The 17514-nt window shown below is 36.1% G+C and overlaps 1 protein-coding gene across 10 annotated transcripts in view; it reads left to right on the forward strand.

The window, feature by feature from the left end:
• kidins220b (kinase D-interacting substrate 220b) overlaps positions 1-17514 on the forward strand; it is a 56997-nt gene that overhangs the window by 4724 nt on the left and 34759 nt on the right. For 5 of the 10 annotated variants that reach the window (XM_005160637.6, XM_005160638.6, XM_005160639.6 and 2 more), the window contains 2 exon segments: positions 15240-15393; positions 15487-15585. In XM_005160637.6, the coding sequence (XP_005160694.2) occupies positions 15262-15393; positions 15487-15585 (231 nt within the window). In that variant the 5' untranslated portion in view covers positions 15240-15261. 10 annotated transcript variants of the gene reach the window in all.

Raw genomic sequence — 17514 nt, forward strand, 5'->3', positions numbered from 1 at the left:
AGCATGTTACTAGCATGATTCTAGCATGAATTAGCATGTTGTTAGCATGATTCTAGCATGAATTAGCATGTTACTAGCATGATTCTAGCATAAATTAGCATGTTACTAGCATTATTCTAGCATGAATTAGCATGTTACTAGCATGATTCTAGCATGAATTAGCATGTTGTTAGCATGATTCTAGCATGAATTAGCATGTTACTAGCATGATTCTAGCATGAATTAGCATGTTGTTAGCATGATTCTAGCATGAATTAGCATGTTACTAGCATGATTTTAGCATGAATTAGCATGTTACTAGCATGATTCTAGCATAAATTAGCATGTTGTTAGCATGATTCCAGCATGAATTAGCATGCTACTAGCATGATTCTAGCATGAATTAGCATGTTGTTAGCATGATTCTAGCATGAATTAGCATGTTACTAGCATTATTCTAGCATGAATTAGCATGTTACTAGCATGATTCTAGCATGAATTAGCATGTTGTTAGCATGATTCTAGCATGAATTAGCATGTTACTAGCATGATTCTAGCATGAATTAGCATGTTGTTAGCATGATTCTAGCATGAATTAGCATGTTACTAGCATGATTCTAGCATGAATTAGCATGTTGTTAGCATGATTCTAACATCAATTTGAATGTTACTAGCATGATTCTAGCATGAATTAGCATGTTGTTAGCATGATTCTAGTATAAATTAGCATGTAACTAGCATGTTTCTAGCATGAATTAGCATATTGTTAGCATGATAGATAGATAGATAGATAGATAGATAGATAGATAGATAGATAGATAGATAGATAGATAGATAGATAGATAGATGATAGATAGATAGATAGATAGATAGATAGATAGATAGATAGATAGATAGATAGATAGATAGATAGATAGATAGATGGATACAGACAGACAGACAGACAGACAGACATACAGACAGATAGACAGATAGATAGATAGATAGATAGAAAGATGTAGATAGATAGATAGATAGATAGATAGATAGATAGATAGATAGATAGATAGATAGATAGATAGATAGATAGATAGATATATGGATACAGACAGACAGACAGACAGATAGATAGATAGATAGATAGATAGATAGATAGATAGATAGATAAATAGATAGATAGATAGATAGATAGATAGATAGATAGATAGATAGATAGATAGATAGAAAGATGTAGATAGATAGATAGATAGATAGATAGATAGATAGAAAGATGTAGATAGATAGATAGATAGATAGATAGATAGATAGATAGATAGATAGATAGATAGATGGTGTATGAGCATGAGTCAAACAAGCCAACCCCCGCCTCTCTACGATGTTCTGATGCTGAGATATAGCTGGTGTCATATCGTTGCTAGGTTAGTCTGTTTTGTTGCTATGGAGTTGATTGACAGCTAAGACTGATGATGTATACAAGCTTCTTGCCAGTATGAACAGTTATAAACAACCCCCATGTCTCTATCACACTGCAGCATGACAATATCAGTCTGAACCTCTTTAATGGCAGTCTATGGGACAGTTGCTAGGGTGCAGTATCTGGTTGTTAGGGTGTGGCTATAAAGTTAAAAGGCCATCAGTGATTGGCTGCTGGCTAGACTGAGTTAAATGAGCTCAGCCATTAGTCTGTAGGACAGTTTGATGCAGAGTTATGAGCTCACAAAGTTTGATCCAATGTAAAGTCAATGAGAGTCTTTTGCAATGGAAGTCTATGGGACGGTTTCTAGGGTCCAAAAGTGGTTGCTAGGGCGTGGCCAGAAAGTTTAAAGGTGATCAGTCATTGGCAGATTGATGGTCTGAGTTAAATGAGCCTAGTTAGAAGTCTGTGTGACATTCTGACGCGGAGTTATGAGGTCGCAAAGTTTGATCCAATGTTACCTCTATGGGATTTTTCCGACGGTCCCGGGACGTTTTTCGGAAAACCGAAAGTCGGATCAGTCGGAAAAGATATAGCAACTCGAGTCAGAATAGTTCGGAGGTCTGACCCAAGTTTGATGGTCATAGCTTGAAAGGCCTAGGACGAGATAGAGTTTAATTTTTAGTCTCAGAAGAAGAATAATAATATAGAATAATAATAATAAGTTTAATAGGATAACAGTAGTCTGGCTTGCTACACAAGCCAGCCTAACTAGATTCTTAAAGTTTGAGAACAAACTTTGAGGCTGGCTTGTGAAAGCCTGACGGTAATAGTTAATTTAGTTTAAACAGTTTTTAAAAGTATGAAAAGATTGATAGATAGATAGATAGATAGATAGATAGATAGATAGATAGATAGATAGATAGATAGATAGATAGATAGATAGATAGATAGATAGATAGATAAATAGATAGATAGATAGATAGATAGATAGATAGATAGATAGATAGATAGATAGATGGATAGATAGATTAGCATGGTATTAGCATGATTCTAACGTGAATTAGCATGTTGTTAGCATGATTCTAGCGTGAATTACCAAGTTGTTAGCATGATTTTAGCATGAATTAGCATGTTGTTAGCATGATTCTAGCATAAATTAGCATGTTGCTAGCACAATTATAGCATGAATTAGCATGTTACTAGCATGATTTTAGAATAAATTAGAATATTGTTAGCATGATTTTAGCATGAATTAGCATGTTGTTAGCATGATTCTAGCATGAATTGGCATGTTACTAGCATGATTCTAGCATGAATTAGCATGTTACTAGCACGTTTCTAGCATGAATTAGCATGTTGTTAGCACGATTCTAGCATGAATTAGCATGTTGTTAGCACGATTCTAGCATGAATTACCATGTTACTAGCACGATTCTAGCATGAATTAGCATGTTACTAGCATGATTCTAGCATGAATTAGCATGTTGTTAGCACGATTATAGCATGAATTAGTATGTTACTAGCATGATTCTAGCATGAATTAGCATGTTACTAGCACGATTCTAGCATGAATTAGCATGTTGTTAGCACAATTCTAGCATGAATTAGCATGTTACTAGCATGATTCTAGCATGAATTAGCATGTTACTAGCATAATTTTAGCATTAATTAGCATGATTCTAGCATGAATTAGCATGTTGTTAGCATGATTCTAGCATGATTTAGCATGTTACTAGCATGATTCTAGCATGAATTAGCATGTTACTAGCATGATTCTAGCATGAATTAGCATGTAACTAGCATGATTCTAGCATAAATTAGCATGTTGTTAGCACGATTCTAGCATGAATTAGCATGTTACTAGCATGATTCTAGCATGAATTAGCATGTTACTAGCACGATTCTATCATGAATTAGCATGTTGTTAGCATGATTCTAGCATGAATTAGCATGTTACTAGCATGATTTTAGCATGAATTAGCATGTTGTTAGCATGATTCTAGCATGAATTAACATGTTACTAGCATGATTCTAGCATGAATTAGCATGTTGTTAGCATGATTCTAGCATGAATTAGCATGTTGTTAGCATGATTCTAGCATGAATTAGCATGTTACTAGCATGATTCTACCATGAATTAGCATGTAACTAGCATGATTCTAGCATGAATTAGCATGTTTTTAGCATGATAGATAGATAGATAGATAGATAGATAGATAGATAGATAGATAGATAGATAGATAGATATAGGTAGATAGATAGATAGATAGATAGATAGATAGAGGTAGATAGATAGATAGATAGATAGATAGATAGATAGATAGATAGATAGATAGATAGATAGATAGATAGATAGATAGATATAGGTAGATAGATCGATAGATAGATAGAGGTAGATAGATAGATGGATAGATAGATAGATAGATAGATAGATAGATAGATAGATAGAGGTAGATAGATAGATAGATAGATAGATAGATAGATAGATAGATAGATAGATAGATAGATAGATAGATAGATAGATAGATATAGGTAGATAGATCGATAGATAGATAGATAGATAGAGGTAGATAGATAGATGGATAGATAGATAGATAGATAGATAGATAGATAGATAGATAGATAGATAGATAGATAGATAGATAGATAGATAGATAGATAGATGGTGTAAGAGCATGAGTCAAACAAGCCAACCCCCGCCTCTCTACGATGTTCTGATGCTGAGATATAGCTGGTGCCATATCGTTGCTAGGTTAGTCTGTTTTGTTGCTATGGAGTTGATTGACAGCTTAGACTGATGATTTATCAAAGCTTCTTGCCAGTATGAACAGTTAAAAACAACCCCCATGTCTCTATCACACTGCAGCATGACAATATCAGTCTGAACCTCTTTAATTGCAGTCTATGGGACAGTTGCTAGGGTGCAGTATCTAGTTGTTAGGGCGTGGCTAGAAAGTTAAAAGGCCATCGGTGATTGGCTGCTGGCTAGACTGAGTTAAATGAGCTCAGCCATTAGTCTGTAGGACAGTCTGATGCAGAGTTATGAGCTCACAAAGTTTGATCCCATGTAAAGTCAATGAGAGTATTTTGCAATGGAAGTCTATGGGACGGTTTCTAGGGTCCAAAGGTGGTTGCTAGGGCGTGGCCAGAAAGTTTAAAGGTGGTCAGTCATTGGCAGTTTGATAGTCTGAGTTAAATGAGCCCAGTTAGAAGTCTGTGTGATATTCTGATGCGGAGTTATGAGGTCACAAAGTTTGATCCAATGTTAAGTCTATGGGATTTTTCCGACGGTCCCGGGACGTTTTTCGGAAAACCGAAAGTCGGATTAGTCGGAAAAGATATAGCAACTCGAGTCAGAATAGTTCGGAGGTCTGACCCGAGTTTGATGGTCATAGCTTGAAAGGCCTAGGACGAGATAGAGTTTAATTTTTAGTCTCAGAAGAAGAATAATAATATTAATAATAATAAGTTTAATAGGATAACAGTAGTCTGGCTTGCTACACAAGCCAGCCTAATAATAACTAGATTCTTAAAGTTTGAGAACAAACTTTGAGGCTGGCTTGTGAAAGCCTGACGGTAATAGTTTATTTAAACAGTTTTAAAAAGTATGAATAGATAGATAGATAGATAGATAGATAGATAGATAGATAGATAGATAGATAGATAGATAGATAGATAGATAGATTAGCATGGTATTAGCATGATTCTAACGTGAATTAGCATGTTGTTAGCATGATTCTAGCGTGAATTACCAAGTTGTTAGCATGATTTTAGCATGAATTAGCATGTTGTTAGCATGATTCTAGCATAAATTAGCATGTTGCTAGCACAATTATAGCATGAATTAGCATGTTACTAGCATGATTTTAGCATAAATTAGAATATTGTTAGCATGATTTTAGCATGAATTAGCATGTTGTTAGCATGATTCTAGCATGAATTGGCATGTTACTAGCATGATTCTAGCATGAATTAACATGTTACTAGCACGTTTCTAGCATGAATTAGCATGTTGTTAGCACGATTCTAGCATGAATTAGCATGTTGTTAGCACGATTCTAGCATGAATTACCATGTTACTAGCACGATTCTAGCATGAATTAGCATGTTACTAGCATGATTCTAGCATGAATTAGCATGTTGTTAGCACGATTATAGCATGAATTAGTATGTTACTAGCATGATTCTAGCATGAATTAGCATGTTACTAGCACGATTCTAGCATGAATTAGCATGTTGTTAGCACGATTCTAGCATGAATTAGCATGTTACTAGCATGATTCTAGCATGAATTAGCATGTTACTAGCACGATTCTAGCATGAATTAGCATGTTGTTAGCACGATTCTAGCATGAATTAGCATGTTACTAGCATGATTCTAGCATGAATTAGCATGTTACTAGCATAATTTTAGCATTAATTAGCATGATTCTAGCATGAATTAGCATGTTGTTAGCATGATTCTAGCATGATTTAGCATGTTACTAGCATGATTCTAGCATGAATTAGCATGTTACTAGCATGATTCTAGCATGAATTAGCATGTAACTAGCATAATTCTAGCATAAATTAGCATGTTGTTAGCACGATTCTAGCATGAATTAGCATGTTACTAGCATGATTCTAGCATGAATTAGCATGTTACTAGCACGATTCTATCATGAATTAGCATGTTGTTAGCATGATTCTAGCATGAATTAGCATGTTACTAGCATGATTTTAGCATGAATTAGCATGTTGTTAGCATGATTCTAGCATTAATTAACATGTTACTAGCATGATTCTAGCATGAATTAGCATGTTGTTAGCATGATTCTAGCATGAATTAGCATGTTGTTAGCATGATTCTAGTATGAATTAGCATGTTACTAGCATGATTCTACCATGAATTAGCATGTAACTAGCATGATTCTAGCATGAATTAGCATGTTCTTAGCATGATAGATAGATAGATAGATAGATAGATAGATAGATAGATATAGGTAGATAGATAGATAGATAGATAGATAGATAGATAGATAGATAGATAGATAGAGGTAGATAGATAGATAGATAGATAGATAGATAGATAGATAGATAGATAGATAGATAGATAGATAGATAGATAGATAGATAGATATAGGTAGATAGATCGATAGATAGATAGATAGAGGTAGATAGATAGATGGATAGATAAATAGATAGATAGATAGATAGATAGATAGATAGATAGATAGATAGATAGATAGAGATAGATAGATAGATAGATAGATAGATAGATAGATAGATAGATAGATAGATAGATATATAGATAGATAGATAGATAGATAGATAGAAAGATAGATAGATAGATAGATAGATAGATAGATAGATAGATAGAGGTAGATAGATCGATAGATAGAGGTAGATAGATAGATAGATAGATAGATAGATAGATAGATAGATAGATAGATAGATAGATAGATAGATAGATAGATAGATAGATAGATAGATAGATAGAGGTAGATAGATAGATAGATAGATAGATAGATAGATAGATAGATAGATAGAGGTAGATAGATAGAGGTAGATAGATAGATATATAGATAGATAGATAGATAGATAGATAGATAGATAGATAGATAGATAGATAGATAGATAGATAGATAGATAGATAGATAGATGGTGTAAGAGCATGAGTCAAACAAGCCAACCCCCGCCTCTCTACGATGTTCTGATGCTGAGATATAGCTGGTGCCATATCGTTGCTAGGTTAGTCTGTTTTGTTGCTATGGAGTTGATTGACAGCTTAGACTGATGATGTATCAAAGCTTCTTGCCAGTATGAACAGTTAAAAACAACCCCCATGTCTCTATCACACTGCAGCATGACAATATCAGTCTGAACCTCTTTAATTGCAGTCTATGGGACAGTTGCTAGTGTGCAGTATCTAGTTGTTAGGGTGTGGCTAGAAAGTTAAAAGGCCATCGGTGATTGGCTGCTGGCAAGACTGAGTTAAATGAGCTCAGCCATTAGTCTGTAGGACAGTCTGATGCAGAGTTATGAGCTCACAAAGTTTGATCCCATGTAAAGTCAATGAGAGTATTTTGCAATGGAAGTCTATGGGACGGTTTCTAGGGTCCAAAAGTGGTTGCTAGGGCGTGGCCAGAAAGTTTAAAGGTGGTCAGTCATTGGCAGTTTGATAGTCTGAGTTAAATGAGCCCAGTTAGAAGTCTGTGTGATATTCTGATGCGGAGTTATGAGGTCACAAAGTTTGATCCAATGTTAAGTCTATGGGATTTTTCCGACGGTCCCGGGACGTTTTTCGGAAAACCGAAAGTCGGATCAGTCGGAAAAGATATAGCAACTCGAGTCAAAATAGGTCAGAGGTCTGACTCGAGTTTGATGGTCATAGCTTGAAAGGCCTAGGACGAGATACAGTTTAATTTTTAGTCTCAGAAGAAGAATAATAATAATATTAAGTTTAATAGGATAACAGTAGTCTGGCTTGCTACACAAGCCAGCCTAACTAGACAGTAAAGTTCGTCGAGACAAACTTTGAGGCTGGCTTGACAAAGCCTGTTGGTAATAGTTTATTTAGTTTAAAAACAGTTTGAAAAAGTATAAGTAGCATGTTATTAGCATGATTCTAGCATAGATTAGCATGTTATTAGCATGAATTAGCATCTTATTAGTATGTTTCTAGCATGGATTAGTATGTTATTAGCATGAATTAGCATGATTCTAGCACGATTTAGCATGTTACTAGCATAATTCTAGCATGAATTAGTGTGTTATTAGCATGATTGTAGTAAAATTAGCATGTTACTACCATGATTCTAGCATGAATTAGCATGTTATTAGCATGATTCTAGCATGAATTAGCATGTTATTAGCAAGATTCTAGTATGAACTAGCATGTCACTAGCATGATTCTAGTATGAATTAGCATGTCACTAGCATGAGTCTAGTATGAATTAACATGTTACTAGCATGATTCTAGTATAAATTAGCATGTTATTAGCATGATTCTAGCATGAATTAGCATGTTATTAGCATGATTCTAGTATGAATTAGCATGTCACTAGCATGAGTCTAGTATGAATTAGCATGTTACTAGCATGATTCTAGTATAAATTAGCATGTTATTAGCATGACTCTAGCATGAATAAGCATGTTACTAGCATGATTCTAGCATGAATTAGCATGTTATTAGCATGATTCTAGCATGAGTTAGCATGTTACTAGCATGATTCTAGCATAAATAAGCATGTTACTAGCATGATTCTAGGATGAACTAGCATGATTCCAGTATGAATTAGCATGTTATTAGCATGATTCTAGCATGAATTAGCATGTTACTAGCATGATTCCAGTATGAATTAGCATGTTACTAGCATGAGTCTAGTATGAATTAGCATGTCATTAGCATGATTCTAGTATGAATTAGCATGTTATTAGCATGATTCTAGTATGAATTAGCATGTTACTAGCAAGATTCCAGTATGAATTAGCATGTTATTAGCATGATTCTAGCATGAATTAGCATGTTACTAGCATGATTCCAGTATGAATTAGCATGTTACTAGCATGATTCTAGCATGAATTAGCATGTTGTTAGCATGATTCTAGCATGAATTAGCATGTGCTAAGGTGTTGCTAGGTGGTTGCTAAGGTGTTGCTAGACGGTTGCTAGGGTGTCCTAAGTGGTTGCTAGGTGGTTGCTAAGGTGTTGCTAGGCGGTTGCTAGGGTGTTTTGAGTGGTTACTAGGTGGTTGCTAAGGTGTTGCTAGGTGGTTGCTAAGGTGTCCTAAGTGGTTGCTAGATGGTTGCTAGGGTATTCTGAGTGGTTGCTAAGGCGTTGCTAGGTGGTTGCTAGGGTGTTCTGAGTGGTTGCTAGGTGGTTGCTAAGGTGTTGCTAGGTGGTGGCTAGGGTGTCCTGAGTGGTTGCTAGGTGGTTGCTAAGGTGTTGCTAGGCAGTTGCTAGGGTGTTATGAGTGGTTGCTAGGTGATTGCTAAGGTGTTGCTAGGCGGTTGCTAAGGTATCCCAAGTGGTTGCTAGGTGGTTGCTAAGGTATTCTGAGTGGTTGCTAAGGCGTTGCTAGGCGGTTGCTAGGGTATTCTGAGTGGTTGCTAAGGCGTTGCTAGGCGGTTGCTAGGGTGTCCTGAGTGGTTGCTAGGTGGTTGCTAGGTGGTTGCTAGGGTGTCCTGAGTGGTTGCTAGGTGGTTGCTAAGGTGTTGCTAGGTGGTTGCTAGGGTGTCCCAAGTGGTTGCTAGGTGGTTGCTAAGGTTTTGCTAGGTGGTTGCTAAGGTATTCTGAGTGGTTGCTAAGGCGTTGCTAGGCGGTTGCTAGGGTGTCCTGAGTGGTCGCTAGGCCCTTACTAAGGCATTACTAGGCCGTTGCTAGGTGGTTGCTAGGCGGTTGCTAGGGTAATTTGGGTGGTTGCTAGGCAGTTGCTAGGGTACCCTGGTTGGTTACTAGGCAAGCCTCACATACATGCTTGATAAAACATTTATACTTAGTAAGCATTTCTAGCAAGTTATAGTACTTGGCTAGTCAATATTAGCATGTAGCTAATCACTGCTAGCATGTGTAGCATTTAGGAAGTTCCGTTTGCTAGCATGAGTCAAACGAGCCAATCTCCAAGTCTCTACGATGTTCTGATGCTGAGATATAGCTGTTGATGAATGGTTGCTAGGGTACTCTGTTTTGTTGCTATGGGCGAGGTTACAGAGTGCACTTGATTGTGGTTTGCTGTCTAAGTCAAATGAACCAACCCCCATGTCTCTATGACACTGCTATGCAAAGATATGCATCTTGGCCTATTTTAATGGAAGTCTATGGAATCAATTTGGGGGCGTGGCTTGTGAGCTTCATTATCATATTGAGATGCTCATTGGTTGTCTGAGTCAGATGAGCCATCCCCCAAGTCAATAGTACACTGCTAAGCAAAGATATGCATGTAGGCCAGTTATTAACATGAGTCTAGTATGAATTAGCATGTTACTAGCATGATTCTTGTACAAATTAGCATGTCATTAGCATGTTTCCAGTATGAGTTAGCATGTCATTAGCATGATTAGCATATGAGTAGCATGTTGCTAGCATGATTGGCATGTCATTAGCATGTTAGAATTATAAGCATTTGAAAGCACAGCTAATAACAGTCTATAGGACAGTTGCTAGGGTGCAGTATGTGGTAGTTAGGGGTGTGGCTAGAAAGTTAAAAGGCCATCAGTGATTGGCTGCTGGCTAGACTCAGTTAAATGAGCTCAGCCATTAGTCTGTATGACAGTCTGATGCTGAGTTATGAGCTCACAAAGTTTGATCCCATGTAAAGTCAATGAGAGTCTTTTGTAATGGAAGTCTACGGGACAGTTGCTAGGGTGCAGTATGTGGTAGTTAGGGGTGTGGCTAGAAAGTTAAAAGCTCATCAGTTATTGGCAGTTTGGTAGTCTGAGTTAAATAAGCTCAGCCATTAGTCTGTATGACAGTCAGATGCAGAGTTAAGAGCTCACAAAGTTTGATCCCATGTAAAGTCAATGAGAGTCTTTTGTAATGGAAGTCTACGGGACAGTTGCTAGGGTGCAGTATGTGGTAGTTAGGGGTGTGGCTAGAAAGTTAAAAGCTCATCAGTTATTGGCAGTTTGGTAGTCGGAGTTAAATGAGCTCAGCCTTTAGTCTGTATGACAGTCTGATGCAGAGTTATGAGCTCACAAAGTTTGATCCCATGTTAAGTCAATGAGAGTCTTTTGTAATGGAAGTCTACGGGACAGTTGCTAGGGTGCAGTATGTGGTAGTTAGGGGTGTGGCTAGAAAGTTAAAAGCTCATCAGTTATTGGCAGATTGTTAGTTGGAGTTAAATGAGCTCAGCCATTAGTCTGTAGGACAGTCTGATGCAGAGTTATGAGCTCACAAAGTTTGATCCCATGTTAAGTCAATGAGAGTCTTTTGAATGGAAGTCTACGGGACAGTTGCTAGGGTGCAGTATAAGGTATTTAGGGGTGTGTCTAGAAAGTTAAAAGCTCATCAGTTATTGGCAGTTTGGTAGTCGGAGTTAAATGAGCTCAGCCATTAGTCTGTATGACAGTCTGATTCAGAGTTATGAACTCACAAAGTTTGATCCCATGTTAAGTCAATGAGAGTCTTTTGAATTGAAGTCTATGGGACAGTTACTAGGGTCCAAAAGTGGTTGCTAGGGCGTGGCTAGAAAGTTTAAAGGTGATCAGTCATTGACAGTTTGATAGTCTGAGTTAAATGAGCTCAGTTAGAGTTCTGTGCGACAGTCTGACGCAGAGTTACGAGGTCACAAAGTTTGGTCCAATGTTAAGTCTATGGGATTTTTCCGACAGTCCCGGGACGTTTTTCGGAAAACCGAAAGTTGGATCAGTCTGAGGAGATATGGCATACCGAGTCAGACCAGTTTGGAGGTCTGGTGTGAGTTTGGTGGTAATAGCTTGAAAGTTCAAGGAGTAGATAGAGTTTGAATTTTAGTCTCAGAAGAAGAATAATAATAAAATTAATAATAATAATAAGTTTAAATAGTAGAACAGTAGTCTGGCTTTGACAAGCCAGCCTAATAAGTTTAATAGGATAACAGTAGTCTGGCTTGCTACACAAGCCAGCCTAATAATAGTAAAAAAAATATAAATCAGAATAAACTATACATTTAACAATAAACATGTATGCATAAAACCGTAATAATGAATAATAATAATCATATTTATAATGATTCATTTATAATAATCTAAATGTGTGTATATGTGTGTTTGTTTCTCTCTCTCCCTCTCTCTCTCTTCCCTCTCTCTCATTCAAATGAGCTTTATTCTTTATTGTCATGACTTGTCAAGTATTGCCAAAACATTGCACATTATGTAAACAATGAGTAAAGCAATGATTATACATATATATACACGTTAAAAACACACATCAGAACTTAGAGAAATACATACACGAGTGAGAAAATAGGACAGTATGACATAAAAAGAAGGTAATGAATATAATAATAAATAAATAAAAAAGATTGTAAAATAAATAAAAACATATATAATACACAATGTTTATGGATTCAAATTTTATTGCTCTCTTTGTATATTTTATACACTAAAAAAAGAATAATTTCATTTCTTTTAAGGTAACTGGTTGCAAACAATTTATATGGGTTGAATTTAAACACACAAATTAAGTTGAACATTTAAACATTTAAAGAGCCCATATATTTGTTTGCAACCAGTTACCATAAAGATTTGTAGTAAATCCAATTATTATTTTTTTTTGTTTGTGTAGATTCACATGCCAGTTTATAAATGATGGCTATAATTGCATGGCTGCCAGTCATCTAGGCGTCTTGCTGTAAACTCGAGGCGTGAACCACTATTGGTCGCCATAAATAATGTATGATGCCATTCCAGAGCAGACAGACAGACATCAGTCACAGTCAGCAATCTGCAGGCATCCAGACAAAAGCAGAGGACAGCGTGACACTGAGTGTGCTGGATCTATGCTGTCACATACTGCTTTATAAGAATAACTCTGGGGTCGTGTTTCACAGATAGAGCTTACAGAGCCTCTTGGATTCCAGAGTGAGCTGCCATGTTCTCTTTGTTGTTTGTTTGTTTGTCGCTACAGATATTGCTTGTCTGTTTTTCCTCATGATTTTAACAGCTTGTATTGAAGGTTAAATTGAGGGTCACATTCTGGTGAATATCAAATAAGATCATATGCTGTATTGTATGAATGTGAAATAATTATTTGCATTGATTTGTGGTTGGACTTTTACCATGCTGTTGGGAATGCTGTACGTACTGTATTTAATTAACATTTAATTGCTTTCTCTGTCTGTCTCTCTGTAATGTTATTGAGTGATCAATCATCAGATAGAAATGAAATAGTCTTATTTTTTGTTTATTAATAAATTTATCTACGGATTAATAAATTAATATGTTTATTTATTTATAACTACACAAAATAAATGTAAAACAATTTGATCTAAGCATGATTTTTTAACAATTTTTTTATTTTTTTTATGGAATAAAATCACTGTCATAAATATTTTGTGCGTAAATAAAATTCATGCATCTGTAATTATAAAAATGTAAAGGAAAACAGAGTGTACTCATAATTTTACGAGGGTATAATTCTAAAATCTGCGAACCGACACAGATACAACATTTTCTTTTTCACACAGAAACGCCAAATGACTCAGCTTGAATCACAGCTCGAATCGACAGCACTACCTACTGCGCCACCAGCTGATACTTCAATGCCAAATAGTATTGCGATACTGTAATTCATAACTCAAATTATTAAAAAAATTGTCAGAAATACTGTATTTTACATGTTATAATAGATCTTGAATTTAATTCATAATTCCCTTATTATAGAAACAAGTATCATTTGCACGACACTTTACCTAAAATGTATCATTCTTTTTGTTTACTTTTTGTATATAATTGACCAACAAAAAAAAATTATTAAAATAAAGATACACATTATACTAAACGAAATTTGTTACAAAATAGCATTTCTTAACAAAATTAGGCTATATGATGTGGTCCAAAATTTTTTAATGTTCCCTTTTGCTATTTTGGGTTTTTCATCTATTGTTTTTTTCTGTCTTATCAGGTAACAATTCAAAGTAATTTAAAGCTTCATTTTGTGAGTCATTCTTTTAAAGAGAATTTTGCAATTGTTGTATTATTAAATCATATTGAAATTAAAAGAAATGAACCGATTCATGTGTGTTTGAAATGCCAGAGAACATCTGAAAACTACCAACCTTAAAGGGCTCCACAGACTATAAAAATAAAATGGCCTATTATTGTTACACGTGTGAACATTTTAGTGACTTTTCCACATGGAACATTATGTATTGTCGAAAGACCGTTAATGACGATACTACCGTTTAAAAACTACAGCAGCACTGCCAGTATTTTGGAGTCATAGTATTGGAATACTACCATAGTACCGTTAACCGTGCAACCCTAATAAGTAGTAGTAGTTCTGGGCGTATGTGACCTAAAATCAAAATCTTGATTAATTAAACATTTTAACTTGATTACGATTATTGAATGATTATTATTATTTTTATTATTTTTTTATTTTTATCATTATTTATTAAACATCAACGTTAAACAACTGAAATTAAAAAACCAAGTCACATTTTTTTACTTGCACTTTTGGAAAAAAATATTTTTTGAATATTTTTTCATATTAAAAGTAAAAAAATCAGCAGTATCTCTTCTAAATAAAAAAACTCTTGTTTATCCTGTAAAAATAATATTTTATACAGTGCATTTTTGCATCTTCTGTAAACAAAAACCTAATATAGCAGAGTCACATGATTCCACATGCAGTAGGGAATGTAATCAAAAAAATTGACCTGGAATAATTAGATCTATTATAGGTATTGAATCGTCCAGCCCTTACAGGAGTTCAATAATAAATAACAAATTTATATTTTTAAGTCTTTAATGAATGACAGTAGATTTTTTTAAATGAATCGTTTTATTTTATACTTTTAATTTTTAGTTTGGAAAACAATTGACAAGTTTATCCTGCAACACAATAGGCAGACCCAGATTTTCAACACAGCAGGAGGGTAGAAAGAGGTGGAAACGTATTGTAGAGTGTGTCAGTGGATGCGTTTGGACAAAATGAATATGTTATGCCTGTGTAATGCTTATCTGTGCCAGCCTCATTTCTGACATTTAAAGTCCATTCCGTGTGTCTTTTCTTGTGCACTGATATCACCTGCCACTCAGTCAGGCTAACTCAGCAATTGAATATCTCAAAATGTTTCATATCAGTTACTCTTTATCCTCCGACATGTTTATTGCATTATGCATTTTGAATTTTGACAGAAACTCTGTAGAATCTAAGTCTTGCCCAATGTGTTTTATTCAGGGCGTCTGAGTGAGTGGCAATCATGGACACCACAACCTCCATCAAGATGACCACTCTGGCCATCCAGAACCTCTTCAGCTATGTGGAGGAAGAGAATCTGGCTGCGGTCAAAGTCCACCTTGACAAGTTCAAAGAAGTGGACGGTCGAAGCGATGTAAGTTACATCTAAAAAATGATATATCGTTTAAGATGGGCAGTTAAAGTGTTTGAATATTAAATTCCTGTTTTTCTGATTGTGTTTTGAAAGAACGGACAGACTCCTCTGATGCTGGCCTCGGAGCAGGGCAGTCTTGAAATTGTTCAAGAACTCATCCGAAGGGGTGCCAACGTCAATTTGGATGATGTGGTGAGAAAATGCTAAATGTGCAGCTATGAATAAGTAATAAAATAGAGCAGTTTGAGGCATGTAAACACTAGCAATGGTCCTAACGTGTTTCCTGTTTTACATTTCCATTTCCATTGTGTCAAAGAATCTAAAAACATTAATAAATAATGTTAAGATAGCTGTTTTAAAATCAAGTTATGATTAAATTATCTTAAATTCTTACAGTTAGGAAATAGTTTAACAAACAAGCAGGAAATGTTCATGGACCACGACATTGAAATGGTCTATAAGAGATAATTCTGTTACTCTGAATTTAAGTGGAATTAGGTTTCACTTTGTGAACTGATTAAATTTATTCCAGATTGAAATTAAAATGGTTATTTAGAGCGTTTTCTTTTGCATGAAATAACAGAAAGGTCAAAAAAGTAAATAAAAGGCGGCATAACCAAATACTGTTAACAGGATATCACATACCCTGTGACATTTCAAGCACACTGGCTCTTCATCATTTGATATTTTCTAGCTTAGAAAGAGATTGATGTGCATGCTTTTGTGCATTTTTTGTTCATATTAAGTTTTAAACAACAACATAAAAACAATGTTTTAACTCAAGAAATGTTAGGAAATAACATTGACTCCATTGTCAAAAAAGCTGAACAAAGGCTGCACTTCCTTCGTCAGCTGAAGAAGTTCAACCAAGGTACAAGGGAGCTGCTGAAACACTTCCATAATTATATCAGTGTTCTGCACATCCATAACTTTCTGGTTTAACTCAGCTACCAAATCTGACCTCCGTAGACTACATCGAATAGTTGGAACTGCTAAGCAAATCACTGGTACAACCTTACCTACTTTCCAAGAACTGTACTTCTCCAGAAGGTCTGCCAAAATCACTCTGGACCCCTCACACCCAGCACACTGCCTCTTTGAAGTTTTACCTTCTGGTTGTCACTACAGAGCACTGTGCAACAGAACAGTCCGACACAAAAAACAGTTTCTTCCCTCAGGCAATCCATCTCATGAACACTTGATGATAATAATTGTGGAACCAACATCACTACTTGTTATACACTTTTTATACACATATACACTTATTCAGCAACATACTTTACATGCCAATTGGCACATAACAGCTGCACATATAACGTTGTATATACTGTAGTAATATACTAGGGATGTAACGGTATTGTAAATACCGTCATATCGCAATATAATTTTTTTTCGATATTACCGTAGTCGCATGACTCTGTAAAACTAGAGGCCTTCTGAGAAAATTTGCTCAGGCGAATGAAGCGAACGGGAGGTAGCGGAAACTACAATTCCCATCAGCCCATGCGTGGCCATCATCCTTTGCGGTCTGTTGTCACTACAGATCCAGTAATGCAGAAATGGAGTGTGCTTCTAGTAGCGGGGATGATAAAGAGCTGGAGATGATCGAAACCTAAAGCGGGTGTTGTCGTCGCGCGCGTACTGAATAGCGGTGTTGTCGCGCGCGTTCTGATCGGCTGTGTTGTCGCGCGCGTACTGTAAAGCAGAGAGGGGGGTTGAGCGCGCATACTCAAGAGCGGTGTTGTTGCGCGCCTACTGAAGGGCGGGACGGAGGGTGTGTCGCGTCGCGGGGGCACTTTTGATCATTTTGGAAGGGCACTTTCTATCCAAGACTAAAAAGGGCATGTGCACTGCACAGGTTGAGCCCTATGTGTGCACGTGCCTGCAAGTTGGGGAATACGACTAATAACAGTCATGGGGACTGCAGAAACACAGCACACTGTTCAGATTGATGCAGACATTGACTTGTACCGCAAAGAGACCCTCTATCTCACTCATGGCTTGTCCTCTAATAATTTTTTGTTATTAAAATTGAAGTTCCTGTTTCAAAGCTTACAGATAGATGACTAATTTGTATGTCATTGACACTTTTGGCACTTTTTTGGAGTATTTTCATAAGTT

This window comes from Danio rerio, chromosome 20 (genome assembly GCF_049306965.1).
Source record: "Danio rerio strain Tuebingen ecotype United States chromosome 20, GRCz12tu, whole genome shotgun sequence".
Lineage (NCBI taxonomy): Eukaryota > Metazoa > Chordata > Actinopteri > Cypriniformes > Danionidae > Danio > Danio rerio.